Source organism: Pyrus communis, chromosome 13 (genome assembly GCF_041283825.1).
Source record: "Pyrus communis isolate YQ-2024b chromosome 13, ASM4128382v1, whole genome shotgun sequence".
NCBI classification, from domain to species: Eukaryota; Viridiplantae; Streptophyta; class Magnoliopsida; order Rosales; family Rosaceae; genus Pyrus; species Pyrus communis.
Genome location: NC_142577.1, coordinates 18,716,290 through 18,742,673, shown reverse-complemented (window position 1 = coordinate 18,742,673; position 26,384 = coordinate 18,716,290). Strand labels below are relative to the sequence as shown.

At 36.6% G+C, this 26,384-nt stretch overlaps 6 protein-coding genes across 6 annotated transcripts; 1 reads left to right on the top strand and 5 right to left on the bottom strand.

Annotated features, from left to right (window-relative positions):
* Positions 1-541: 541 nt before the first annotated feature.
* On the bottom strand, positions 542-1,129 carry LOC137724938 (uncharacterized). Its single transcript, XM_068463574.2, has one exon. The coding sequence runs from the start codon at positions 1,127-1,129 to the stop codon at positions 542-544; it is 588 nt and encodes a 195-aa protein (XP_068319675.2).
* Positions 1,130-5,330: 4,201 nt separating this feature from the next.
* On the bottom strand, positions 5,331-6,028 carry LOC137736144 (uncharacterized). Its single transcript, XM_088683442.1, has 4 exons — positions 5,936-6,028; positions 5,786-5,881; positions 5,423-5,726; positions 5,331-5,335 (listed from the first exon to the last, which is right to left on the bottom strand). The coding sequence occupies exons 1-4, from the start codon at positions 6,026-6,028 to the stop codon at positions 5,331-5,333; spliced, it is 498 nt and encodes a 165-aa protein (XP_088539568.1).
* An 8,073-nt stretch (positions 6,029-14,101) lies between these two features.
* LOC137738367 (uncharacterized) lies at positions 14,102-14,841 on the bottom strand. Its single transcript, XM_068478004.2, has one exon. The coding sequence runs from the start codon at positions 14,675-14,677 to the stop codon at positions 14,162-14,164; it is 516 nt and encodes a 171-aa protein (XP_068334105.2). The 5' UTR covers positions 14,678-14,841; the 3' UTR covers positions 14,102-14,161.
* Positions 14,842-14,990: 149 nt separating this feature from the next.
* On the bottom strand, positions 14,991-15,715 carry LOC137736143 (uncharacterized). The gene is given in 3 exon segments (XM_068475469.2): positions 14,991-15,165; positions 15,167-15,308; positions 15,311-15,715. Coding segments are annotated over 3 exon segments (513 nt in total). The 5' UTR covers positions 15,651-15,715; the 3' UTR covers positions 14,991-15,134.
* Positions 15,716-17,899: 2,184 nt separating this feature from the next.
* LOC137738126 (uncharacterized) lies at positions 17,900-18,664 on the top strand. Its single transcript, XM_068477752.2, has one exon. The coding sequence runs from the start codon at positions 17,962-17,964 to the stop codon at positions 18,520-18,522; it is 561 nt and encodes a 186-aa protein (XP_068333853.1). The 5' UTR covers positions 17,900-17,961; the 3' UTR covers positions 18,523-18,664.
* LOC137738124 (isoflavone reductase homolog) lies at positions 18,586-22,548 on the bottom strand. The gene is made up of 4 exons (XM_068477751.2): positions 22,148-22,548; positions 19,809-20,049; positions 19,502-19,705; positions 18,586-19,053 (listed from the first exon to the last, which is right to left on the bottom strand). Exons 1-4 carry the CDS (start codon positions 22,475-22,477, stop codon positions 18,887-18,889), a joined length of 942 nt encoding a protein of 313 aa, XP_068333852.2. The 5' UTR covers positions 22,478-22,548; the 3' UTR covers positions 18,586-18,886.
* Positions 22,549-26,384: the final 3,836 nt, after the last annotated feature.

Below are 26,384 nucleotides of genomic sequence, written 5' to 3'. Positions count from 1 at the left end.
AATGGAACATCTCATGAGCAATCCCAATGTTATCTTGAATTTGTCTCCCCATCACGAAAGCGCTTTGCGTAGAGGAAATAATCTCCGACAGACGAGGCTTGAGATGATTCGCGAGAATTTTAGAGACAATCTTGTAGGAATAGTTGCACAAGCTAATAGGTCTGAATTGTCAGACCGAGTCCGGGTTTGTGATCTTCGGCACCAACACAATGTGTGTCGAATTAAGCCGTTGCGTATCCGAAACCCCCTGCATAAAATCCTGCACAATTCCATTCACATCATCCATAAGGGAGTTCCAGAATGAGTGGTAGAAAATCCCCTGGAACCCATCAGGACCCGGGGCTTTCATTCCTCTCATTTGTAATGCTGCCGTCTGGATTTCCTCCATTGTTACCGGTTTTATCAAGCCAGCGTTCATCTCATCACTTACCTTATGTTGTAAACAATCCAATATACTTCCCCACTCTCTAGGGCCAGATGTGGAGAAAAGACCTTTAAAGTGTTCTTCAATATACTTCTGAACCTCGCACTGATTATCAATCTAATCTTCATTCCCATCTTTAATCTTTACTACCTTATTTCTCCTTCTCCGTTGAAGCGTAGATTGATGGAAAAAGGCCGTATTCGCATCACCCTCCTTGAGCCACTTCACTCTCGATCGCTGTTGCCAAAATTGCTCCTCAATCTCCCCCAATTTGTCAATTCGCGCCGAAACCATCTTGATTTCCTCCCAATTTTTGCGCCAATTATGTTGAAGAACCCCCAGCCTGTTGATAAGGCCATCAAGATCTCGCCATCTCGATTTAAATTCCTGCTGGCTCCACTTGATTAACTTTACTCGACAATCATTCAATTTTTTCTGCCATCTCATAATTCCATCATGACTGCATTGTTGCCTCCAACAGCGATCCACTATTTCCTTACACCTTTCTTCTTTGGCCCAGTAAGCTTCAAAGCGAAAGAGCTTCTTCGTTTTCTTAACCCGAGGTTGATATTGAATAATTAGAGGGCAGTGGTCCGACCCAATAATAGTTTCATGAATAACCATAGTATTTGGCCAACTGTCTTGCCACTGCCTGTTAGCCAAACCCCTGTCCAACCGCTCCTCGACAAGTTGCCCATTTCTCATTCCTCTCTAAGTAAAGCAAGGCCTATTATGGTCCAGGTCCATAAGTTCCGTGCCATTTAAGAATTCCTCCAGGTACCGAGGTCGGTTATAGTTCAAACTTGCTCCTCCTGATTTCTCATAATCCCAGAGGATCTCATTGAAATCTCCTCCGCAAAGCCACAGAATATTGGTCGGTTTAAACCATTCTTTCATCCACCGCCAAAATTCCAATTTTTCATTCCTATATGCAGTACCATATACCCAAGTAACCCGAGCCTGTCGATCCGAGTCCACATAATTGATATTAGCATCAATAATGTGTTTGGAAGTATGACCAATCGTTACTTCTACAGAATCATCCCACCACATACTAAGACCCCCAGCTCTCTCAATGGGGGAAACATGAAACCCCTTTCGATACCCCATTCGCCGTCTTACTCCATCTACTCTATTATCTCTCATCTTTGTTTCAGCGAGAAAAATCATAGCAGGCCTATGCTTTCTAATGAGCCCATGAAGAGCCCGAACTACCGTGTCCGACCCTAGACCACGGCAGTTCCATACGAGGTGTGTCATAGCTCTCTTGTGGCTGTTGAGGGCCAACCGCCACCACCCTGTGTTCCTGTGAGCTCCCATTGTGTTGTTGACTCAAGTAACATCGTCTCAGCATGTTCTTCAATAATATCCCACTTCTCTTCTGACGGACTCGCCTCAGTTGTCGTTTCCCTGGATAAAGGTAATTCCAAATTTTTTCCTTTAGCACTTCCTTCCCCTAGTTTATTTCTTTTGAAAGAATAGTGATTTGTCTCCAGACTGCCCCTCTTTGCTCCGCTGCTCCACCCTCTATCCGATCTCCAGTGTTGCCCACTAATCTCAATCCTCGGCAAGGCCCCTCTCGATCGCAGTTTATGCCTAGAAGACGATGCCGTTGTCTCTGATTCATATGAGTTTCCCAAATTTGAAACACCTTCATTAATTTTGATAGTATGTCCACCTGTTCCCTTGATTTGGCCTTGAATAGCTTCTCCCATCTCCTGTAGCTCTTGGTCTCGGGCTGCCTGGGTAAGAAAATGTGGGTTAGGTATATTAAATATTGTAGTGGATTGAGGGCCCAAACACCCAATTCCCATAAACACTTGCTGGGCCATCTGGGCCATGTTTCCATCTATCACCCACTTTTGAGAGAACCCATCCTGACCCTCCTTTCTATTTTTCATCCTGTGCCACGTTTTCTGACTTCTCCTTGGACTGTGTGTCTCCGCCTGGTTTGTTGTCCCTCTCACTGGCCCTTCCACTTCCAGACGCTCAGTAGCCTCCGTGGGCACGACGCGCCGATGCATATTGATCTGGTCCCCTCTTCTGATGGCTCCAGCAGGTCTCCTCTCTCCCAAATTAACCACCAGCTGTTTTGGCTTAACTATTTCCTCTCTAATAGGACCCGTTTTCGTCCATTCACCATACCCCGCTGTGGAGCTCTGCCCAATCTCAAAAGAACACTCGTTATTTGCATGTCCTATCCTCCCACATTTGTAGCAGAAATCCTGAAGTCTTTCGTATCGAAATTCAATCCACGAATCCGTGTTACTCTCCCGCGGTATCCAGCATCCTTTAGCTAAAGGATTTTTTGTATTAATGATCACCCGCACCCTGAGGAAGCCCCGAGCCTTTGCATGATCCTCAATCTCCATTAACTCTCCAATCTCTTTGGCCAGTCGTCTTACATTGGTTTCTGTACACAAACATAGAGGCACCCCCCGGATTTGAACCCAGAAAGGAACCAGCTCCATGGGGATTTCCTCTATCGCTAGCTCTGGTGGCCACCGTTGAATAGAAAAATTTTGCTTCGTAACCGCCCACGGTACCTGACTCAAAATCCGCTCAGCCGAGCTTTCATCCTGCACTGTGATTATAAAAGTGTTTCCATGAGCCCATTTGACTTCGAATTCCCCCATTTCCTTCCACGCAGCTCTCAGGATGTTTCTGACTCCTCATTTATTTAACACTTTGTTGGTTAGGGCAGTCCCCACCAGCTTTATCCCTCGTTCCATAGTCGTTATCTCCATTGACTTCTCCAGGTGGACCACCAGTTCTTCCACCTCTTGATTCGCCATTATCCAGATGCTTTCTCTGTCTCCTTTTTCCTGGCGATCAGCTCTTCTACAGTTTGCTTTTGTATACTCAGAAATCCCCCTGGACCACCAATTGTTATTTCTTACCTTTGGTGTGTTGCTTGTTTGCCTTTTTTCTATCTGAATAGCTAGAAGAAAAACCACAGAGAGGATTGTGACTTTTGGGTCTCCGTGCCTTCCCACAGGATTTTTACTCCTGCGCCAGAGATCAGATTTGGCAGTAGGAGGTCTGCCTTTAATTTCATTAACTTTGTTAGGTGACATCCTATAATAAATACCCCCAACCCCCTCCACCAAGGATGGGTTGAAGATCCACATCACCCCTCACCCACTCCCCAAATCACCAAATAACTGGATAGCCAAACCCCAACCAACAGGAAAACTCCCAACCCCTCCTGGTTAAAACTCCAGTCACCCCACCATAGACAACGCAAAGAACGGATAAGAACTGAAAACAATAAACCAGCACACTCCCACACGGAGAGAAGGGACACTCACCACGGAGGGCTCTCACAACGGAGAGAAAAAACTAGACTTATTAAAATCTGAGTAGGATCCTTTATCCTTCTTTCTCCCTTCTCTTTTTCTTCTTCATATTGTCCACTAGATTTATGAGTTTTATTAGAACAATTGAGATTTTAGATTTTTATTTTTATTTTGTATTTTTTTTAAATGTTTGATTGATTTGAATGTATGAATTTTGAAACTGATCTTGCATAACTGCTGAAAATTTTGAAATTGATCTTGCATAAATGCTGGAATTGTGAAATTAATCTTGTAGAAGTGCTGGAACTTTGACACTGATCCAGCAGAAGTGCTGAAATTTTGAAATTGATCACGCAGAAGTGCAAAAAAATTGAAATTGATCTTACAGAAGTGTTGGAATTTTGAAACTGAACTTACAGAAGTGCATGAATTATGAAACTGATATTGCATAAAATGTTGAAATTGATCTTGCAAAAATTCATTTATACCGATCTAAAATTAGTTTGAAGTTTTTATAGATGATGTCGGTTTGTAGTTTTGTCTTGGTTAAGTAATAAGTCTACTGGATCTTCTCTCTCCTTGAAATGATTCAAAACTAATGAAGTTCTATGAAATGTATTTTGTGTTTTTGTATTTATTGGTAAAGCTCCCTATCATAATTTTACTATTAAAGATATGAATTAAATTATTTCTCATTCATAACTCTTTCTGCACCCCGTGTGTTGAGGGGTATGAATTATGATATGGGCTTTTACTGCTTGGTGTCTGCATGTCATAAATTTACGATGTACCTTGTGCACCTTAAATGAGCAAAAATGTACAGGTTCATTGTGTTAAATAATCAATGTTGTAGGAAATACACACACACACACACACATAAATATACACAGACTAGTATGAGTTTTGTAAATGTATGAGATTAAATGTCTTTGAACTATTTTCACGGTTGATAGTTAGATTGAGTTTTATTTATTTTTTCTGTATATTCTATCTCTACCACATGTTGAATGTATTTAATCAAATTATGGTGTAGGTATCATATATGATGACTTCAAAATTTTTATTAACTATTTTTTTAGGAAAGTGGCTAGATCTTCATATTTAAATATTTAAATTAAAAATATGAATAAAGATGCATAAATCCAAAAGTTTAATTAAATTAGATAAATAAAACATTGGACAAAATCCAATATCAGTTCAAATTTAAGACCTAAATCAAAATACCCCTTATGAAAGTTTGACGACGCGTGTTGCATGATATAACATTTTGTAGTCAATCTCATCAATTCACAAGCAGAACGAAAGTGAAAAACAACAATCAACTCATCACTCATTTAAATCATGTTTATCACATACAATTGGATTTGTTGATTAGGGGTTTTTTATTTTTTTTATTTTTTAATTTCTTTCAAAGATTAGGGTTGTTCAATAATTAACGGTACACAAACAAAAACGTAAAACCATTAAGTTGTTTAACTTTAAGTTTTTGTTTCATACATTCTCTTAATTTCTCCCTCATCCCTCCCTTTACCCACTTTCATCCTTTTTTTCCTTAATATAAACTTGCCTTCTATCTCTAGTTCAAAAAATTGAAGAAGAAATGATTTTCACTCTGAAATTCGTGAAATACTTAGGTTGAACAGTGTGATAAGTCAAAACAAAAATGCCATTAACATTAACCAAAGTTGAGGTGATTTACCTTCTGCCAGGTTATTGAAGAGGGGTGAACGCCTAAGAACTGTAATGTCATTTTGGGATCTAGGGACTCTAAAGAAAGTATGCCAAATCCATGTGTTATACGAGGCAACCGCCTCTAACACAATAGTTGGCTTTCTCGACCTTCCGCTAAAGCCTCTTTGCCATCCGGTGGGACAGTTCTTCCAATTCCAATGCATCCAGTCTAATGGCCTTACCATGCCTGGAAACCCACGGTCTTCAGCTTTGAGAATGAGACGATCCAGATCTTCTTGATTTGGCTCGCGGAGGTACTTCGCTTTGTAAAGCTGAACAATTGTGTTACAAAATTCAACAAGAGTATCAAGGTATGTAGACTCAGACATACCAAGGGTTTCATCATTGAATCAGTTGGAGAACCATAGGCCATCATTCTAACCTTCTGATGAGGTGAGAAACCAGGGTGACCTGCTCTGTCCAGATCCTATTGAAAGTATGGATTGACATGTTGGACATCATGAAGTAAACGCTCAAAGACATGACGTCTCATCCGGAAACGACGTCTGAAATCATCTTTTGTGTATATCGAGTTGGCATTGAAGTAGTTGTTCATCAGATTGGCATGCGTCATCGCTCTATTTCGTGGTTTGTAAGAGCGATTAGCAACAGAGCCACCCTATTAAGGTTGTTCCTTAGTTGGCTGAAACACCATGGCCGCAGCTATGGCTGCCACATATTGTGTGTTGTGATGCTTCATTTTCTTCATCAGACTCCTCATCTTCTTGTCTCATATGCGCCTATTTTTCTTCCAATTCGGAATTAGATGAGGACCGCCAGTTGGAATTCGAAGAGGATCCAAAGTTGGAATCCATTGTAAACTTGAATTGAAAGAGATTGAATTCAAAGGTGTGTGAATTATAGCCCAATATCCACCCTATTTATAGCCAAGAAAAATTCAAATCGTCAGCTTCCATTGGATTTGAATTTGAATTTTTTTTGGGCCAAAATTTAAAAAAAATATTAAAAAATTCTCAATTTTTTCCTATAAATTTAAGTCATTGTAGTTTTTAAATTTAAGTTGTAGTTTTTAAATTTAAATAATAAATTATGTTTGGCCCTATGGCCCTAGGTTGGAGACGATTTTTTGTGACAGGGCTAAAACGAGCCTTATGGCCATTTGGCCCTCGGTTGGAGATGGTAAGAAACATGGCCCTGCACTGTTCATTAAAATATTAATTTCTTGGAGGGCTAGAGGGCTAAAATGAGCCCTCTAGCGCACCTTCAGTTGGGGATAGTCTAATGGTGGAACTATCGTGTCCCACTCAACAAGGTTCAATGTATATTTGTGAGTAAAGAGGAACTTATATGACACATATATTGTTATTGTGTTGTATTGTGTCAATAAGTCAATAATACAACAAGGATAATGCTTCTGTCCCCCCATAAGAGACCTTACTTGTCCTCTCCTCTTAAGATTAACGAACTTTTATTGTTGGAACATCATAATTGGAAATGTTTATTCTCTTTATCAAAACATCATCTCATGCAATAGATAATTCAATTTGGAGATTGTTTAGTCATCCATATGTATTAAACTAATCAACAGTTTTATTAACAAGTAGCATTCTCATGATGAATCATCTATTTTGTTTTATACATATGAATGACTAAAAAATTTCCAAATTGAATAATGTTTTGTATATTGTTGTTTTAAGGTCAATCTATTCACTTGTCTAGATAATATTTTTCCTTGTTCGCTAATAAATCGACTGATTAAACTCATGTTTCTATAATCAATTCGATCCACCGATTGGATCGAAGGCAAACGCTTACAAAAAGTAATCTTTAAATGATCATGTTGAAAATGAATAATGTTCGGACAATAAAAGTTTGTTAATCGTTAGTAAGAGGACAAGTATGTCCCCTCGTAGGGAAACACAATCATTGTCCATACAGAAATATGTGTAAACTTTCTTTCACATAACATTAACATACAAAGTCGTAATAATAGAGTCCTGGTGTTATAGAACTCATTAGTATTAGTACGTAAGAAGTGCACTGCTAGCTCTTGAGTCCTGAATGTATATGATCGTCCGTAGAGTGGAGTGGATTGTGTAATAATTATTCAACGAAGTGACCCACATCGATTTAGTCCCCTATTGTTTGTATTCACCTCAGCATCTTTGTGGACGATTTAATTTCATGAAATGATGACATATAGAGGGCCACCTAGCGCAGGGGGTCCATATATATCATCCCATGGAAAAAGGTTAATTTGATAAGGTGAAGATAAGACACCACTCAGGAAAATTTCCGAGTAAGTGATCAAAGCAGGGAATTAAATCAGTGGATTAGCCCCAGTTGAAATTAGTATTACTACTAAATGTCAAAGATTTGCGATTGAGATGTTCAGATAATTACTGATAAGACACAAGAAGCTAATCAGAGAAAAAATAAAGAAAGATAATGTGAATACATAATTGACCTCTACATATAGAAATGAAAAAAGGACAGAGATATTATATTACGTGGGTACATTATGTATACGATATAATGGCGGAGCCAGAATTTCAAATAATGGGGTAATGATTTCGACCAAAAAAACTTTAATGGACTATTAACAGCTTACCAACATCTGCTGAAGGCTTATGCCAATATATGTCAACAACTGCTATGATACATATGTCGAGACTTGTCAAAGATGACCACATGAAATTGAAAAGTAATGTGGAAGACTACCAATGCTTGTCAACTAAGGCATTTCATCAAGTACTTGATGTGCACAATAGAGTTGCAAACAAGAAGAGAGAAAGGAAGACATGATGATATAAAAAATAGAAGAAGAATTAGGAGAATGAGGTAGTTTAGTTTGCTGAAGCTGTTAATAGGGTCAAATACAATACACAAACAAATGTACATAGAATTTTTTTAAGTTATTAGATTGTAGACAATCAATGATTTCATGCTGACTCCCCTACTGATACAACAATAATTAATGTACATATCTGCAGAGGAATCGCACGATCAACTCAACTCCTAGGGTTTTATCCCCCTTTCCCTTTCTCTTTGGAAAAGACTCGTTTGGAAAAGAGCAAAAAATAATGTCCTCGTCTCGCATGTTTCTACCAAAAAACGATAAAATCTAAAATCATGCATGTTTCTACCAAAACAAAATAAAATAAAATGATTCATTTTTGGTTTTCCAGTCCAAAATATTTTTTCTTATGGTTTCTAATTTTATTTGCATGCGTAATGCATTACCCATATGGGTCTGAAGATATAGACAGATTCCTTTACTGAAACCCTAGAATCAAATGAGTAGAAGCAGTTGGTGGCACAGCTTCAATGCCACGTGGAAAATCAACCAATTGGGGGCCCACCCTCTCCACTAACGCCTCGTTTGGTGGGTCGTATAAAGGATCATATATGACTATACTAATATGGACCCGGTCGTTTGGTGTCCTTACGTATTAAATAGTTACCAGATTAATTTAGTCAGTGTGCCTATTTAGTAGGGTATACATCTGCATAATAAACCTTTTCAAAAGGAGTGGATTATTAGTCTGGTTTCCTTGCCTCTCTCTCACACTTCGTTCTCCACGACACCTCATCTCGCCATCATCGTTCTTGCCGGCACCATCAATGCCTACAATTGCCACATCTTCCTCTGCTACAAGAGCCCCAAGGCCTGGCCATTGCGCGTCGAAGGCTCTAAGTCCAATCTGCTCGCTAAGTTCGCATACGCTCTCAAAGCTCGCATGCGCTCTCAAAGCTCGCAAGAACGACGATGTTGTATTTGACTCCGTTACTCACTTTGTTTCTTTGGAGTTCTGAGCTTCTTCTGCAACTGGGTCTTGCAAAGAAACATGGTGTATTTGCAGAGATGTTCGTGATTGAAATTGCAGTGAAGGAAAACTAAGTCTATGGGTGTTAATTGCAAAGCTTCGGAGTCGGAAATCAGTTGGGGAAGAAGAAGAAGGGAGAGAGAGGGAGGGAGTTTGGGGATGCGGCGGAGAGATATGGGGAACAAAAGAGATGTTTTCAATTTTTTTTAAGTTTGATTTAAATAAAGGAAGATTTTGTTCTTTTTTTAATTTGACCCATTTGGTGGTCATGAATGTGTAATTTTTTTTTTCCCATTAATCATCAATTTTTATCTTAAAAGTAATAATACTTTGAATTCCTTCTGTCTGGTATAGTACTAAACACACTATAAATAATACGATCATTAATTCAATACTATACCAAACGCTCGACTAATTTAGTCAATACTATCCGGTGGCTAATTATCCTATTCGACATAAATAGTCAGTACAGTCTGATCTGCCAAACGAGGCCTAAGTATCATGTCCTTTCTGATTGGTCCACCATTTTTTTCTTAGTTGTTTGTGTAATCAAACCCAATTGCTTGTTAGACCATCTTTAACTCTTAAGTTAAAACTTAAAATTTTTAGACCAGAAAATTTAGGTTTTAACACAGAAACAAATTTTTTGCTCCAACTCTTCTGGGTTACAATTTTAGCACCAAATTATTAAAAAATGAATTTAAACTAATTTTTTTTCTTAAAGTAACTTTTTTAAAAGAAAAGGTTATGTAGAGTATCCTAATTTAACTTTATGAACATTTTAACCTAAAAATATTTAGATTCCGACAAATATTGAAAAATCACTAACCGATACCATGAAACTCGTGAAATACTATGAAAGAATATGAAACACATAAAAGATTTTTTTTTTTTTTTTTAACTATTGGATTTCATCCATTTAGATCTTAACGATTGGATTCAATGGATTTATAAATATAAAACTAAAAAAATATACATATATGGTGGACCAACCCCACTAACCCAAAGAATACTCCTGGGCTAAATTTGGCCTATAAATGAGTTTTAAGTTTTAACTCATATTTGCCCCAAGAGTTGAAATTTGAGTTTTACTACAAGGGTTATAGTAGATCTTAGGGTTTGATGGACTTTGAGAAATCTATTGACTCTATAATTTATATGGATGATTTCGAAAAACAGAAAAAAACTATATGGATAATTAACGATCTATGTAGATGGGTTATCTATATATATACATACATAATTTCAATTTTAGATCGGGTTTGGACGATAATTGTAAGATCTGAGTATTAACCGACTTACATTGTGCAGGGCGTGACTTCAATGTTACGTAGCATTTACTGTAACAGTTGTTTTAATTGTTAAATTTGGAAAAAAAATTTAGATTTTATATTTTCAAACCCAATTATTCATTTTCGTATTATTTAATGCTATGTAGTATTGAAAAAAAAAAATTCACATATTGAAGAAAACCTTTCATTTAATTCTACTTCTCTTATAATTATTGCTGGAAGCATTATTAACACTCAAGCTAAGCTTCATGCATTATGAGGGCATCTTCAATGAGGAAATGAAAATTTAAGATCCAAAAATCATGTTTACATTCCATTTCATATTTCTAGTAGATGTAAGTGAAAGTTCTACTCCAATAGTCCAATAGGAGGTTTGTAAATTTGATATCCAATTTAATTTTCTCTAATTACTTAGTGAGATTGATCACCAAAAGATGTAAAAATAAATACATATTTAAGATTTATTTACGTCTTCCGATAAAGATGGATAATTACATTTCACTATTGAGGAATTTTGCAGCAAGAAAAGATATAAAATGCCCATTTCATAGTATTTTGCATCTCGTATTAGAGAAAATCCATCCCACTAAGGCATAATTACCCCATCAATTGGGTAAGGCAATTATTGCCTTAGTGAATGTTCAAGTGCATCTCCATCCCAAATAGTAAATTTCCCCGACAATTAGTATTAAAATTTATTTAAAAAATAAAAAAAATACTAAATGTATCTTCTTTTCTAAAGATCCTCCTCTCTCTAGAAACCTCCCAAGTGTCTCACTCTCTCCCCCTTTCTATCCCCTCGTCTTCTTTGCCCCTCCTTTTCTCCCTCACCTTTGTTTTCCCACACCACACCAACCACATAAATTTTAGTCACCCAATACATCCAAGAGACGCCTTGATCCCAATCTACGACTCGTTAGAGAGTAAAGATTTGCTCAAGATCGTTGTGTTGAGTAGGAGGAATCTTCCAACAACTCGTCTTCAGTTGGAAAGAACAACAACTCGTTTGATGGGTCATCAGAGGGGGAGGAATCCGGCATCGTATTTGAGTTTCCAGAGCTTGGTTCATCTGAAGGATTGTCTTCAGTTGGAAGGAACATCGCCCTAATTGATGGGTCATCAGAGGGGGAGGAATCTAGCGTCGAAAAAAATATATATAACATGACTGATGTCAACTTAACGCTAAATGCATTGAGGCGCTAAGGCGGGATGAAATGGCCCGAGTGCTTGGTCCGTGGGTGTTGAGCCCACTGGATAGCCACTGATATGTATAGGCTAGAGCTCATTTTGTTGGTTTTAGTGGTTTGAATTATCCAATCCTCCTTACAACTGGATGGGGTGAAAATGCTCTTAATGGGCTCATAATTAAAATTTAGAAATGGTTCAAATTAGTTTTACCTAAGGAAGTAAATTTATCATCTCCGAGTTTCTTTTAATTATTTTTCACGAATAATACACGTATTTTGTGCATATTTAACAATGGTACTTGTATTATTAGCTTATCTTATCCATCCGTGTCCTATTGGAAAAGCCTCCATATAGAATAATTAACTAATATTGGAATATTTACGTACATGGACTAATTATTCACCGTATTTTTATAAATATTCGACGATACACAATTTTTTCCCGTGATAGACTCATATGTTTTAGCACTCCTTTTTTATCTACAACTACAAGGTCGCATTTGAAATTAAGTAGACTTGTCCAAGATGCAACATTAAACCCAACAAACCCATAAATAAATAAATAGTAAAATGTAATGCATTTTGGCAAAGATTAAGATGATTTCATGATGAAAAGAAAGAAAAACCAACTTAATTCTGAACTAAAAGCTTCCAACCTAATTTCGGATTTGTGCCTTGAAGGATTCCAACTTAATAATTATGTGTCCGATGGCTACATAAAGCTTAATACATGCGGATAAAATTCATTCCAATAAAAGAAGAAATTGAGTAGATAAAGAAAAAGAAAAGCAGAATGGGGAAGGGGAAGATGCGCGTAAACTTGTAATAAGAAGGAAAGATGGAGAAAAGATTTTACTTTTATCAAATGTTTTTGGTTCCTTTGAAAAAAGAAAAGGGAAAAGAGAGAAATTATTAGGCAAACAAGAACATCTTTGGTGACAAAAGATTGATAGGGACCCTAAGATGACTTAAACAATGGGCATCCTTGAAATTCCGAGGAGATGTGGACCATCTCAATCCCTTATGCATTTACTTTCTTTTATGCTGTTTGGGGGTTTGTTTTGTAACAAAAATACGGTGTGGGGCGCAATATATAGTATCCCATACTATCAAGTTGTGTTTTCCTACAATTCTATCACGTGCATTGGGTATAAGTATCAGAGTATTAAATGCTTATCTCGACTCAAATTTTCAAGTTCTTCTAACCCTTGTTTCTGTATAGTTATTCAATTATTTCAGCGCATTATTTGCATGATTTATTTCATATATTTCTGATACGAATTTATAGCAATATTACACTTATTTTTCCAACAATCTTGGTACGATATTAGTGTGTTGTACTGGTATATTTACTCAAGCTTTGTAACTGTGTTGTATTGCTATAACGTTACTTATAATTATTAAAACTCGTATTTAGAGCATCGTCGTTCAGATGCAAGTTGGGGACCATATTTTCCCCGGCCAAGTCAGACCAAAACCACTTATCATGGCCTTCCGCAATGGATCAACCAATCTCTTGGCATATGTTGCGGGCATCGATCAGCATCAGGATTCAAGACAAATATCGTAAAAGGAAAGGCAATAATTGATGACCTAAGTGGTACCACATCCACATGGGAGATCATAGACACAACAATTTCATTTGAATCAGACTTCATTAGCATCTGATTGATGTTATCATCCTGAAAACTTACATTTGGTCATCCGTTGGGCTTAACAAAATGATATGACTCGCCTTCTTCAAATGGGGATCTAAGCCCAGTAATAATAGGCCGTACTATGCTGCATATGAATTGGGATGATAACTTCAATATTCAGTCTTGTAAAAAGATACATTAATATCTCAAGTAAATTAGTCGTATGTTAAGGTCTGAATGAAATGCTATGTCTCACTCAGTGGAACGGGTTTCATGCAATATATAACCATTGCAAGTATCTATTACATCACTATATATAAAATATAATCGTCGATATTTCAGAACACTCAGTCGTACGTACCATATGAAAGAAATCAAAGCATCTCCTTTAACTTATAAAATTACATTAACACTTCATTTATTCCCTCGCCAAATATAAATTTCACGATAATAATAGATTTAACAAATATGTATTATACAACTACAACTGATATTGAGAGATGGATGATTTGAACAAAGGACCTTGGGTGCTAAGGTGAAAATTGTTAACCACTCGAGCCTTTTTTTTCTTTTTTCTTTTTTTTTTTTTTTTTTTAACTAAAAACGGGTATGGTTGGTCATTTATCACTACACTTAATATGGGTTGATTCAGCTCGTTGGTTGTTCTTTTTCAGGAGGTTTGATTCAGTTATTAGTTTAACTCATCACAATAAATGCAGGAAGATTCTTAATGCAACACAATGTTCCTCAAAGTAAGAAACCAAACCATTAAGAGATGTTCTAAGAAATTTTGAACAGATGAATCACATAATCTTGTCAGCTGATAAGAAGCTGTAGATAAACATGTCTCTAATCTCACCTTTACAATAACCATACTTCCTTAACAAACCTTCTTTCACAAACCCAACTTTCTCTAAAACCATTTGGGAACCCTTATTCTCAACCTCCACCAAAGCCTCAACCCTCACCAAACATGGGAACTCTTTGAACACTCTAGACATGGCCATCCTCAGTGCCTGTTTGGCAATCCCTTGTCCCCAGTATTCTGCAGACACGGCATAGCTAACATGGGCTCTACACTTGTCATCGCCCGCTTCGGGCCTGACCGAAACATATCCAATCGAATGGTCATCCAGACATATGGACTGGCGCCATGGGTGTGGTATAGCAACCTTCTCAATGTATGTCAAGGCTTCTTCCCTAGAGGTTATGGTGTTCCATCTCAAATAGCGCGTCACTTTGTCATCACTCGCCCATTTCAAGAAGTCATCAGCATCGGAGACTCTGAAAGGACGCAGTGAAATTCTTGAGGACTCCATAACTTTGAGGAAGTTTGAGATGGTTCCAAGCTCAATTGGGAAATATAAATAGGGGGTATAAAGTAGTCAGTCATACAATCATGTGTGATCCAAAATCTGTTCAAATAATAGATTTGGATTCAATGAACTTGCCTAGTAGTACTACTAGTAGACAAATTGGTCACTAACATCACAATCTGCAACTAGTCAATTATTAGATAATACCTAGTGATATGTGTTACTGTGACAAAAACAGCTGACCGGTTAAAACATAACATGTGCAGAGAATTTAAATTAATAAAAAATAATAAAAAATGGTAAGAGTAACACATGCTTATGTTTTAACTAAATGATACTTATTATTAAACCTATCATGTAATAGGAAAGTTCCCACTTAATAAATTGCCTAGCAATAAATATAGTAAAAGCATTTTTTAACTGGTTTAAATCCAGATTTACAGAAATAAAATGGTCAGGTTCATGGCATAAGATCAGTGGATAGAAGACTACATGAAAACATCTTTAACTGTACCTTTGTGAATGGTATACTCCCTCAAGAGACCTTCCATGTGGAAACCAAGTTTCTCCAAGACTATCTGAGAGGCCTTGTTCTCTATCAAAACCAAAGCTTGCATTCTAACGAAATCAGTGACCCTTCAGTGATGGCCATCTTCACAGCTCTGATTACTATGCCTTGTCCCCAGTACTCGGCTGCTAACGCATACCCGATATCCGCTCGACACTTGTCATCACCATCTTGTGGCTTGACGAAGACCATTCCGATCGAACAGTCATTGATGCAGATGGATCTGCAATAAGGGTGAGGAATACAAACGTCCTTGATGTAGGAAAGTGCTTCCCCCTTGGATTTGAATGTGTTCCAACGAGTGAATTGTGTTACCGTTTCAACCCCAGTATACTTCGAGAAGTCCTCAGCGTCTGAGAGCCTATAAGGACGTAGTGTGATTTCCAAAGATTTGTTTTCCATTTCCATTTGTGATGGTTACAAGAGATGGTACTAAAAATAATCAATTGTGATGAGTTTTATAGATAAATTTTTTTTTTTTTTTTTTTAAAATTTTATAGGTTTCGGTATTTGGATGTTGACAACAAAAGAAAGTGTGAAATGTTCACTGATGGTAGGTAAACCAACCATTCACAAATTGTGACATGCTATTCTTTGAATTCAAAACAAGAGATGCTTTACTAACCAGTACTATAGTTTAATAGTATTATTTTTTATTTGTAGGTAAAAGTTTCAGTTCAACGCACATGGATGCATGAAGATAACGTATAATAATTGTATTGAGTCCTGTACTTAATTATGATTGACTTATTGTGTGACTTAGCTTAATTTACATCTCATAGAGTAAAATACCGTTGTACATATATAAAACAAATAAAATGCTTAGTACCCAACGTTCTTATCAAACTCCTCTGAACATCAACCTTTCCATTCTGCAAGTCATATAACCACCACTACTAGTATGGTAAGACTGTTATTGTCTCTTAACATTGCATTTCACTCAGCAAAAGTTTGGACAATCTCATCTCAAATTAAGAGAAAGGCTGGAGTTCGGTTTTTAGTCGATGTTAAAATTATTTTCATGTTGCAGATGTTAATTATTATGGGCAAGGGCGGATCCACATAGGGACCTGGGGAGGTCCTAGGATTCGTCGGCGATCCTAAATCACTGCTATAAATTTTTCGAGGACCCCTCGTACTCGAGCATGAGGTTTGTGCAGGTTGTAGGTTGCAGGTTGCAGTGGCTATCTTCTTCTCGGAGAAGATGACGGCGCACGGACAAGAAAGAAAATAGGGACCCTTCTTGCCTCTCTCCTCCTTGCTTCTGCCATGGTCTCATCCGTCGGTGTCACCCACTTCTCCTCCAACCTTTCTCTATCGTCTGGCAGGGGCAATACATAAGCCCAAATTTCCCCAAATTATTTCAACCATCTTAGTAATTTTTCTTATGGTCGTAATAGACGCTTGAATTATGATTTTATAATTTGTAATATTGTTTTGCATATGATTTTTGAATGAAGTGTATTATATTTAAATTTTCAATGTTATTTTTGTCTATAAATTTTTTGACCTTTATAATTGGGACCCCTCGAGTTTAAAATCTTGGATCCGCCACTGATTATGGGTAGTGTCATCCATATCTCATACATCCATTTTTACTTTTTACACACTTCTATCAATTTTTGGCAAAACAGATCAAATAAATTGAAGAAGATTAATAACAAAAAATTAATAAAAATATGTAAAAAATAAAAATAAATGTGTGAATAGCAATATCCATTACTATTCGACTAGTTCCTTAAGAGATTGTGTCTCTCTTACACCCAAACTTCAAACGCAGTTGTACCAAACATGCTAACGTAGTCATACAGTTGACAGTTCTTTCACACAAGAAACATAACCAATTAGTCCAGTTGCACAAAGGCGACGTAATAAAAAATGTAATTAAGTTAGTTCCTCAATAGATGAGGAAGAATTCCTTCTTGATAGATGAGGAGGAGTTCCTCCTCAATTCACTATGTAACCGATTTATGGAACTTCATTTTTATGATTAGAATGTTCATATTATAAAGCATTTTGTAAAAATCATCTGTGTAAAAAATTGATAAAATTTGAGATTATTTAGTTATTGAACTATGTAACAATTGTTGGACGGATTTGGTAAAAGCATTAAGAACCATTAATATCTATTTACTACAATGGAATTACTAAACAATCTTAGTTGTAATTTATTTTATGTAGAGATGATATTTTACAAAAAGATTAATAATATGAACGGCCTCAATTATAAACACGAAGTTCAAATCGATCACTAAGTGAAATAAAGTCACTTTCTCAAACATTCCTTCCAAAAATTTACATTTTTGTTCAACACATTAAGCAATCAAAGATCGAAGGGAAGCAGAGATCGAAGGGAAGCAGAGCATCCATTTGTGAATCCCTTTTTTTTTTTTCCTGAGTTTTTTTATTCCCATGGAAACTTCCTAGTGGTGCCTTGCCAGTTGGTCAAACAAGGCGGCCAAATGCTCCCATACTATTTGTGGCAGTTTTTCTAATTCTTGTTGATCACTCATATCCATTTACTTCTTTCTTCACCTCCAAGTAATTGACCGACGCAAGGAACCCATTTGGACCCAACTCAATTATAATTCAACCTTCTAGGCAAGTTCTTGTGCCTTCACTTTTCGCGCATATATATATAAACTTCAAAGGCCGTTACAACTTCAAACAATGGTATATTTTCATATATTCAAAAGTGAAAATATTGAGAATCGTTCATATGGTGGGAAGTTCTGCTATGTCAAATGGAAGAGAACGCAGCGAGATTGACTTGTCCAAGATCACCCTGAGGCCGTTGGATCTCGATGATATTGATGATTTCATGGTGTGGGCCACAGATGAGAAAGTCCCAGTTTTCTGCACTTGGGAACCTTATGCTTCCAAAGAAGAGGGCCTAAACTACATCAAGGATGTTGTCATCCCACACCCTTGGTTAAGGGCAATCTGCCTTGATAACATGCCAATCGGTTCCATTTCTGTGACCCCTTTCTCGGGCAATGATCGGTGCAGAGGTGAACTTGGATACGTTTTGGGGTCCAAGTACTGGGGCAAGGGAATTGCAACCCAGGCTGTGAAATTGGTGGCTGATGCTATATTCAAAGAGTGGCCACATTTGGATAGACTTGAAGCTCTTGTTGACGTGGACAACGTGGGATCACAGAGGGTGCTTGAGAAGGTAGGGTTTCAGAGAGAAGGTGTGTTGAGAAAGTATTTTATCTTGAAAGGAAGAAGTAGGGACATGGTGATTTTTAGTCTTCTTTCTACAGATTGGCAAACTTGATGTATTTGTACCCAATAAAAGTAATAGGACAAATAATGCAACTAATGTTCTATCTGATATATATTACTGAAATGTTTGTAATATTTGATATATTATGGCTTTGGTGCAACAATACAACACTGGCTATTGCCTTTCGATTTCTCACTCAGCCCTCACTCTATTACATATAACACACACACACACACACACACACACACACACACACACACACACATATAGTAAGGTTCCTTATCACTAGCAGTATATATGCCACGCTCGTATTGATTGAACATACACTACTACTACACGCTCAAAAGTGCATAGATGGATTACAGTACAACATATAATTTTAGGAGAAACTGTTATTAAATACATTGAAATGATTTCATGCATATAATTTTAAGTATTCATCCATGCGTGTATATTTCACTTCTGGGTAAAGCTTTGAAGCTTCTTCTACTCCTTCTCCCTCGATTTCAAAGTTTGTCAGATCGCCTTCATAGAAAATGTGGTAAAAATGCCCCACTCCTACCTGGCCTGCATAGTCCATACCTGAAGTATAATATTTCAGATCGAGATCAAAATCAAACTAGATAAGATGTGTAACTCTCTAATGCTGACTAACCACAAGTAGCTATATATGAATGTTGATTGATCCCCGTAGCAACAGATTAACATCCTATAATTTGAGAACTGAAAGTACCCCACTTTAATTTATTTCTATCATTTTTGTAAGTTTTCTATATGTTATCTTACATGGTTGCCTACTTTAAGGTGTGAAATTTAAGTTTAAAGCTTATGTTAGATTTTAAACAATGGATTCTTAGCACTAATTGGTGTCAGTTAATCCTTAATTGATCGACAAGGAGTTGATTGATCGACAGGATTAACCACATATATATAAATGCAGTTAACTGGGGGTAACCTAGAGCCATTAATTTACTAATGAATATATGTTTGTAATTTTCTTGAACACCATTGATTTCAAATGATTAAATACCTTTCATAGAAGCAAGAAAGTCTTGTTTAGAAATAGTGATCTTTTCTAGTTTCTTTCCGAGAAGGTTCTCCCACATTTCGACCAATTGCTTCTGAGAGAGTACGTTTTCAGGTGGACGAAGGTACAATGGTTTGTTCAATGTTCGTGGATCATCTATCGTCTTGATCGTGTATGTTGCGATGTCATCTTCATCCATAAGAGTGACTTCACAAAACATGGAGATCATCAACAAAGACAATTAGTTCTACGCGTGTAGTTTAAATTAAACCAAACAAATATAGTAATTAATGTAGAAACATATGTGTACCTTTAGAGTTACCATCTCCATATATAAGCACTTTCTCCCTTGGAGGAAGGACAGTCCCCATCTGCGAAAGGTTACCCGCAAAATAACCCCCAAAGGCAGCACCACATACATAAGTGAAGGGGATTTTAGCATCTTGTATTGCCTTTCTCACTACCATTTTCTCGTCAAATGTGACTCTTCCCGGTTCAAGTGCATGTCCCATACGTGCTGGGTCTAGACCGAACTCCGATGGCAAGAAACGCTGCACAGAAAATCAAGGGAAGGAAGAGAAAAGTACATAATTCAACACCCCTACAATAACAATATGATTTTTTTTTAATGATATTTTACACTTATCTATACAGAGCAGAGGGTTTTGATTCTGACGCAGTGAGTTGAAATGAGAGACCCTAATCATCAGGGTAACCCACCATTTGCATTATCAATATGGTTTATGATATTAGAGAAATGCTAAGGAGACTCCTGGGACTCTTCGCCACCTCATGTTTTTAAAATAATATTTTATAATATTGACACAAGATTGTGCCAAAATATGAGGTGGCGTAGAATACCTTGAGAGTTCCACTTTTTGAAAAACTCTCCTTAACATTCCTCATTATAATAAACAAAGAGTAACACCATATTCCATAAGGAAAACTAATGAAAATGACTTGAAAATTTTGAGTTTTAACAATAAGAACAAAATAAAGGGTAAAATGAATAGTTAGAATTGACTCTTTAGTATAAAAATATGATTTTTCGTTAAAATGAATAGTACGGAAATTTTTTCGTTAAAGTTTCCTATTTCATATCATCACTATTAAACAATAAATAACCGGCTACAGGACATTGATCTTTTGCCCAATTCCACCTAACACCAAAAAGCTCATTAAAAGCTTTTTCTTCATGAAAATAAATGGGTTCTCCTTAAACCTGGTAATTTTTTACATGGTTCGTTAATACATGTAAAAAATACGAAAATAATGAGTTTCAGATCAACACGATAACTAATCGGATTGTTATCGGGTTACACGATAACAACCCGTTAATAACGGATTCTTAACAGGTTTATATGAGGGTGACACGTGAGTAACCCACACATTAAAAAAAAATTATTTTGATGATTTTAATTTTTAAACTACTAAAATAACTTATATATGTATTATTGTAATATTATTCTATATAAATTTTAAAATTTTAAAATTTATTTATTTTTATAGTATACTATAGGCAAAGAGTGAGATTAAAAAAAATTACAAAACACATTAAAAATAAAATTATCAAGTAAAGCGTGCTGCCCACCTTTCAGGCGGCAAGTGCTTGGTAGGCCAATAGCCCACCGAACACAGTAAAAAAATTCATAATAATTAATTTACAATTGCGAAAAATGTGAAAAAAAATATATGCAAAAGCTCATGAATAGTATTTTTAAAAGAGTTTAAAATAAATTAAATCTATAATCATTAATGTACAAGTCTAAAAAATGTGAAAGGCAATTTTTTTTTTTTAATGTTTTGAAATATTTATGTAACAATATGGTATGCATATACTAATTTAGCATTATGTTTTCCAATTTTTGGGTCAAATCATGTTTTTCATTTTCATTATTTATTGATAAAAAATATTTTTTCTTTAATGAGTCAGGTCATATTACCTAATAATATTAACGGGTTAATTTTGAGTTGGGTCATATTACCCGTTTACTTTAACGCGTGTTACACGACACGATCCCTTAAGATATCAGATATGTCACGAAAATGACACGAACACGGAAAACACAACACGAATGTCAGGTCTAATTATCCTCGGTAAGGAAGGACCTTTATTAAAGGGAAAGAACATGGGTGTGATATCCACATCCCCTATTTATTTCTCACACTCTTCTTATTTTCGACCGTCGGATTGGATGAATTAAAGAATATCCAATGACATAATTTAACAAGAGATGCGTGAGCAGTAAAACGAGATGCGTGTGAATAGCACACCCCAAGAACAAAAAGCTGTTGATCTAAAATTGTGAATTTCTTCGTTCACCATTCATGTTGAACACAGCACGCACAACCTGTGTGGTTTTACTCTAGACTTGTAACTCCTGCATGCTGTGTGATGTGTGCTATAAAACATCCAATCAAAACCTACATTTTTAGATCCAAACTTCTGGTGCGGTGATTTGTTCATATATAGTTGTGTTTGTTCTGAACTTCTATTTGTTAATTTCAAAAATATGAGGTCATACATCGTAGTTACCATGTCATTTGATAATTAAGGTTACACTGTTCCTTTTTATACAAAGTGGACAAATAAATACTACTACTTCAGTAACTAATTGATGACTGAAGATGGAAATAATATACACATACCTTAATATTTCCGGCTTCTTTGATTGCTTGAACAAGCTTGAGCTGCAACAAAATGTTGTGACTCCTAAAATGCACCCCGGACATGGTACAAATGACAACATCGACAAGCTTGACAGCACGAACAAGGCTTTGGAAATCAGAAAAGGAGCCCTCCACAAGGTGAGCCCCTTGCTTCTTGAAGGACAAGAGCATCTGCAGCTTCTCAATATCAAGACCAATCTCTGGCCTTTGAAGGACATAGGTTGGGTGACCTAGGGCTAGGCTTGCCTTAACAATCCTTCGTCCTACGTACCCAGTACCACCTACCACCAGAACCTTGCTCATTTCCATGTCTACCAAATGTTATTGGGATGCTTCTTTTTGCCTCTTGGTTTGTTTGTTTGTTTGTTTGTCTTGAAGGCAAGACTAGCTCTATATATAATAGTAGTTGAGAACCCCTGCAGGTTGCAGGTATACTTTTACATTTCCTTCCCGCATACAATAGTTGACGTGCAAGCTAGCTCCATATATAATAGTAGTTGAGCCCTAGACTTCCGCGTTGTTGTAAAAGTCACTCCATATCATTTCATTAGTTGGTGGGGATCTGGCAAAGACAGAACAATAAAAATTGACAAAAATACAGACCTCATTTCAAACTGGGTCGGCCAAAGCAATATAAATCCTAATTGATTAAGAATTATAAGTGGTTGTGTTATAGATCATGAAACCTCCAGGTTTTTTTTTATTTTAAAAATTTACCTTCGCTAGTACTATAAATAAAAACACAATGAGGTGAGAAAAAAAATCCACCTTAAAGTAACATAAACTCTCTCCTCTCTCTTGTCACCGCACCTCCTCTCTCTCTGCTCTTTAGTTGTTTAGTTAAATAGGCCTACAACACGTTACCAACATACTCTAACCTGACACTAAGGAACTGAAGGTTCGTGGAGGTTATTTTAAAAATTCAAAGGCTCAATTGGTTTTTAGGAAAATTAATAAAAAGGACTTGAAAACTTTGAGTTTTAACAATAAGGACAAAATAAAAGGTAAAGTGAATAGTACTAGGTTTGACTTTTTAGTGTAAAAATGTGGTTTTTCGTTAAAGTGAACAGTATCGTGGGCTTTTCGTTAAAACTCCCTTGTTTTTTCCTAAAATCCCTGTTTGATATTTTCAACGACCATGATGCATGAACTCCCTACATTTATTTTTACCTTCCTAAATATATATATATATATATATATATATAGTATATTTGATATATTTGTCAATATATTTATGTTCATGCATAACGTAATTATAAATTTGCCATGTGGAATTTGAGTCAAAGAAACAAAAGAAAATAGAAGCAATTTTGGTTTTTTTCTAACCCTAGAATTGAAAAAAAAATAAAAAAGATCTGGGAAATTCGCGTCGAAGCTGCGGCTCGAAGCCGTGCCGAGCCACGCTGGCTAGCCTACAGCCCAGCCGCGTTGAGCTAACGACTGGAAGACGTCGGTTTGACGTCTAATGAAGGCAGCTGCTCTCTAGGCTCTTGCTGCACGCGAAACGACCATGCCCGAGGCCTGGGTTCTGATCTCGTTGGGCTTGAAGCTCACCAATCTTTGTCCTAAGCCTCGGCCCGCTACTCTGCTGCATGTGCCTGAGAACCCAAGGCTTGCAACTTTGATGTAGGGTCGTGTACCGGCAGTCGGAAAATCCTTGTCGGACTGCGATATCTTTCAACCCAAATGCCAATTTTTGGTACACTCGCTTATCAGCCACACCCAAATATTTTTGGGGTGCTTTAGGTTAAAGTCATACTAAACCATATTTTCGTAATTGCTTGGCCCGAAGAAACCTTAGCTACTATGACTTGAACGTCATTATTTTTCTTCCACGATCAAATCCGATATTGGATTAATTAAAGTGACCAATAGTCCATTAATTCGACAATAATATAAAATTATTGGCCTGAAGTTCACTTTTTTGCATTAACGATTCATTATTTTATTTCTTTTCTTTGCACCGTTGATATCCTTCCGTAGTCCCGAAGTTACTCACACTTTGGTTTCTAAAGCAAACCCCAAATTCACTATGCTTTAGTTATATATCGTATTCTGTGTTCTTGCAGGTACCCCTACATTCCTAACGAAATTACAACTGAAGCAGGCTATTGTTTTTTTAAGTTTTGTTGACAGGATTAATTTGGTCTTTCCTCTTTGGATTGGAAAAGAGAGTTTGCTAATATATAGTTGGGAAGTTTTATTTGAACTCATATAACCTCACTCTACACCCAACTTAAATTTAAAATGTGAATTGTCAGTTTTACTCTATTGTATAATTATCATCAAATACATGATGAAATCAAGAATCAAACTAAAATTTATCAATTAACCCACTAATAATATACCCACTGCCGTTTCCAATGACAACTCAGGCATGAGTTAATTATTATTATTGGTGTACGTGTATATATAAAATGATTTTGAATCCTATAATTCTTGCAGATTTGAATTACTGTGGCTAAAACCCAAGTGATCCCTAAGAATATGGATTTACAGATTACAATTCCACCACCCAAGACACCTAATCCTAAAACAGAGGTAAAAACTTGAGATTAAAGCATTTGCAAAACGCTAACGCATTTGTTTATCAAGCGGCAATGGGATAAAAACAATGGGAATGCAATTCAGATAAAGCACACAAGGATTAAAACCAACTCGATTTCTATTGTAAGAGAAATAAGCATATTGGTTTAACATTTCAATCTCAAATAAGCACAATAAGACCATAACATATGAGTTAATTGTTAACAAAGCTTACAGAGAGACTTTAGAGAGAGAAGTAGAGAGGAAAGTTTAGAGAGAAACTGATTGTAATATTTCACTTCATTAACTATCTGAATATTACATCTCTTGTTTATATATAAATAATTTTCCACACATAACTAACTCACCTAATACACTTGTGACACATGGCACACATCTAATACATAACACTTGGCATAATCCTATGCTAATCTCTACAGCCTAACATTCCCCCCCCCCCAAGCTTATGTAGGTGGGAACCGAGCATAAGATTGGAGCAATGCACATGGAACTCTGAAGAACACAACCCTTTTGTAAGAACATCGGCACACTGTTCTGCAGAAGACACAAACTACAACAAAATGGTGCCTTGTTGAACTCGTTCTCTCACAAAGTGATAGTCAATTTCAATATGCTTTGCTTTAGAGTGTAAAACAGGATTAGTGGACAGTGCCACTGCAGAAATATTATCACAATGTAGAAGTGGAATAGATGAATTAGAAATGTGAAGATCCTTGAGAAGTTGTTGAAGCCACACAACCTCGGCAATAGTAGTAGCTATGGCTCGATATTCCGCCTCTGTAGAAGATCGACTCACTATATGTTGCTTCTTAGAACTCCACGATATGGGATTAGAGCCAAAAAACACAACAAAACCAGTAGTTGAACGCCGATCATTAGGATCACCAACCCAATCAGCATCTTATATGCCTTAATATCCATGGAACCAGGTCTAAAACAGATACCATGTCCAGTTGTGCCTCGAACGTACCTCAAGATCCTTTTAACAGCAACAAAGTGATCTTCAAGAGGTGAATGCATGAACTGACACACTTAGTTAATTGAATACGCAATATTAGGCCTTGTGAAGGTGAGATACTGTAAAGCCCTAACAATGCTTCTATAGAGACTGGGATCTGCAACAGAGGAACTACCATGATTTAACAGCTTTCGATTAGGATGACAAGGAGTGATGAAAGGTTTGTAATGAAGCATATCAGTTTTATGAAGAAGATTGTAATATACTTGGACTGATGAACAAAAATACCTTGAGATTGATATTCAATTTGTAAGCCAAGAAAGTAGTGCAACAAACCAAGATCCTTCATATCAAATTTTTTTGGTCAATTGACTGATTACAGCTTGAACATGACTCTCAACATTCCCAGTAAGAATGATATCGTCAACATATAAAAGAAGAACCACAAGACAGTGACCATTTGATTTCATAAATAACGAAGGATCAACATAAGATGAAGTAAATCCCAAACCTGGTAAAGTGCTCATTCCAAGCTCTCGGAGTTTGTTTTAAACCGTAAAGAGACCTTTGAAGTTTGCAAACATACTCAGGATGATTAACATCCACAAATCCCTGTGGTTAAGCCATAAAACTTCTTCTTCGAGAAACCCATGCAAGAAAGCATTTTTGACATCTAGTTGTTTCAGTTTCCACTCATGTGAAGTAGCTAGA

Coding starts and splice junctions, on each gene's coding strand:
- LOC137724938 (XM_068463574.2), bottom strand. CDS start 1,129: ATGAGAAATGGGCAACTTGTCGAGGAGCGGTTGGACAGGGGTTTGGCT.
- LOC137736144 (XM_088683442.1), bottom strand. CDS start 6,028: ATGACGCATGCCAATCTGATGAACAACTACTTCAATGCCAACTCGATA. Junction 5,882..5,935: donor GTTTCCGGATGAGACGTCAT/GTCTTTGAGCGT, acceptor TACTTTCAATAG/GATCTGGACAGAGCAGGTCA. Junction 5,727..5,785: donor ATTCAATGATGAAACCCTTG/GTATGTCTGAGT, acceptor ACAATTGTTCAG/CTTTACAAAGCGAAGTACCT.
- LOC137738367 (XM_068478004.2), bottom strand. CDS start 14,677: ATGGAGTCCTCAAGAATTTCACTGCGTCCTTTCAGAGTCTCCGATGCT.
- LOC137738126 (XM_068477752.2), top strand. CDS start 17,962: ATGGTGGGAAGTTCTGCTATGTCAAATGGAAGAGAACGCAGCGAGATT.
- LOC137738124 (XM_068477751.2), bottom strand. CDS start 22,477: ATGGAAATGAGCAAGGTTCTGGTGGTAGGTGGTACTGGGTACGTAGGA. Junction 20,050..22,147: donor AAGAAGCCGGAAATATTAAG/GTATGTGTATAT, acceptor TTTTCTGTGCAG/CGTTTCTTGCCATCGGAGTT. Junction 19,706..19,808: donor TGGAGATGGTAACTCTAAAG/GTACACATATGT, acceptor TGTTTTGTGAAG/TCACTCTTATGGATGAAGAT.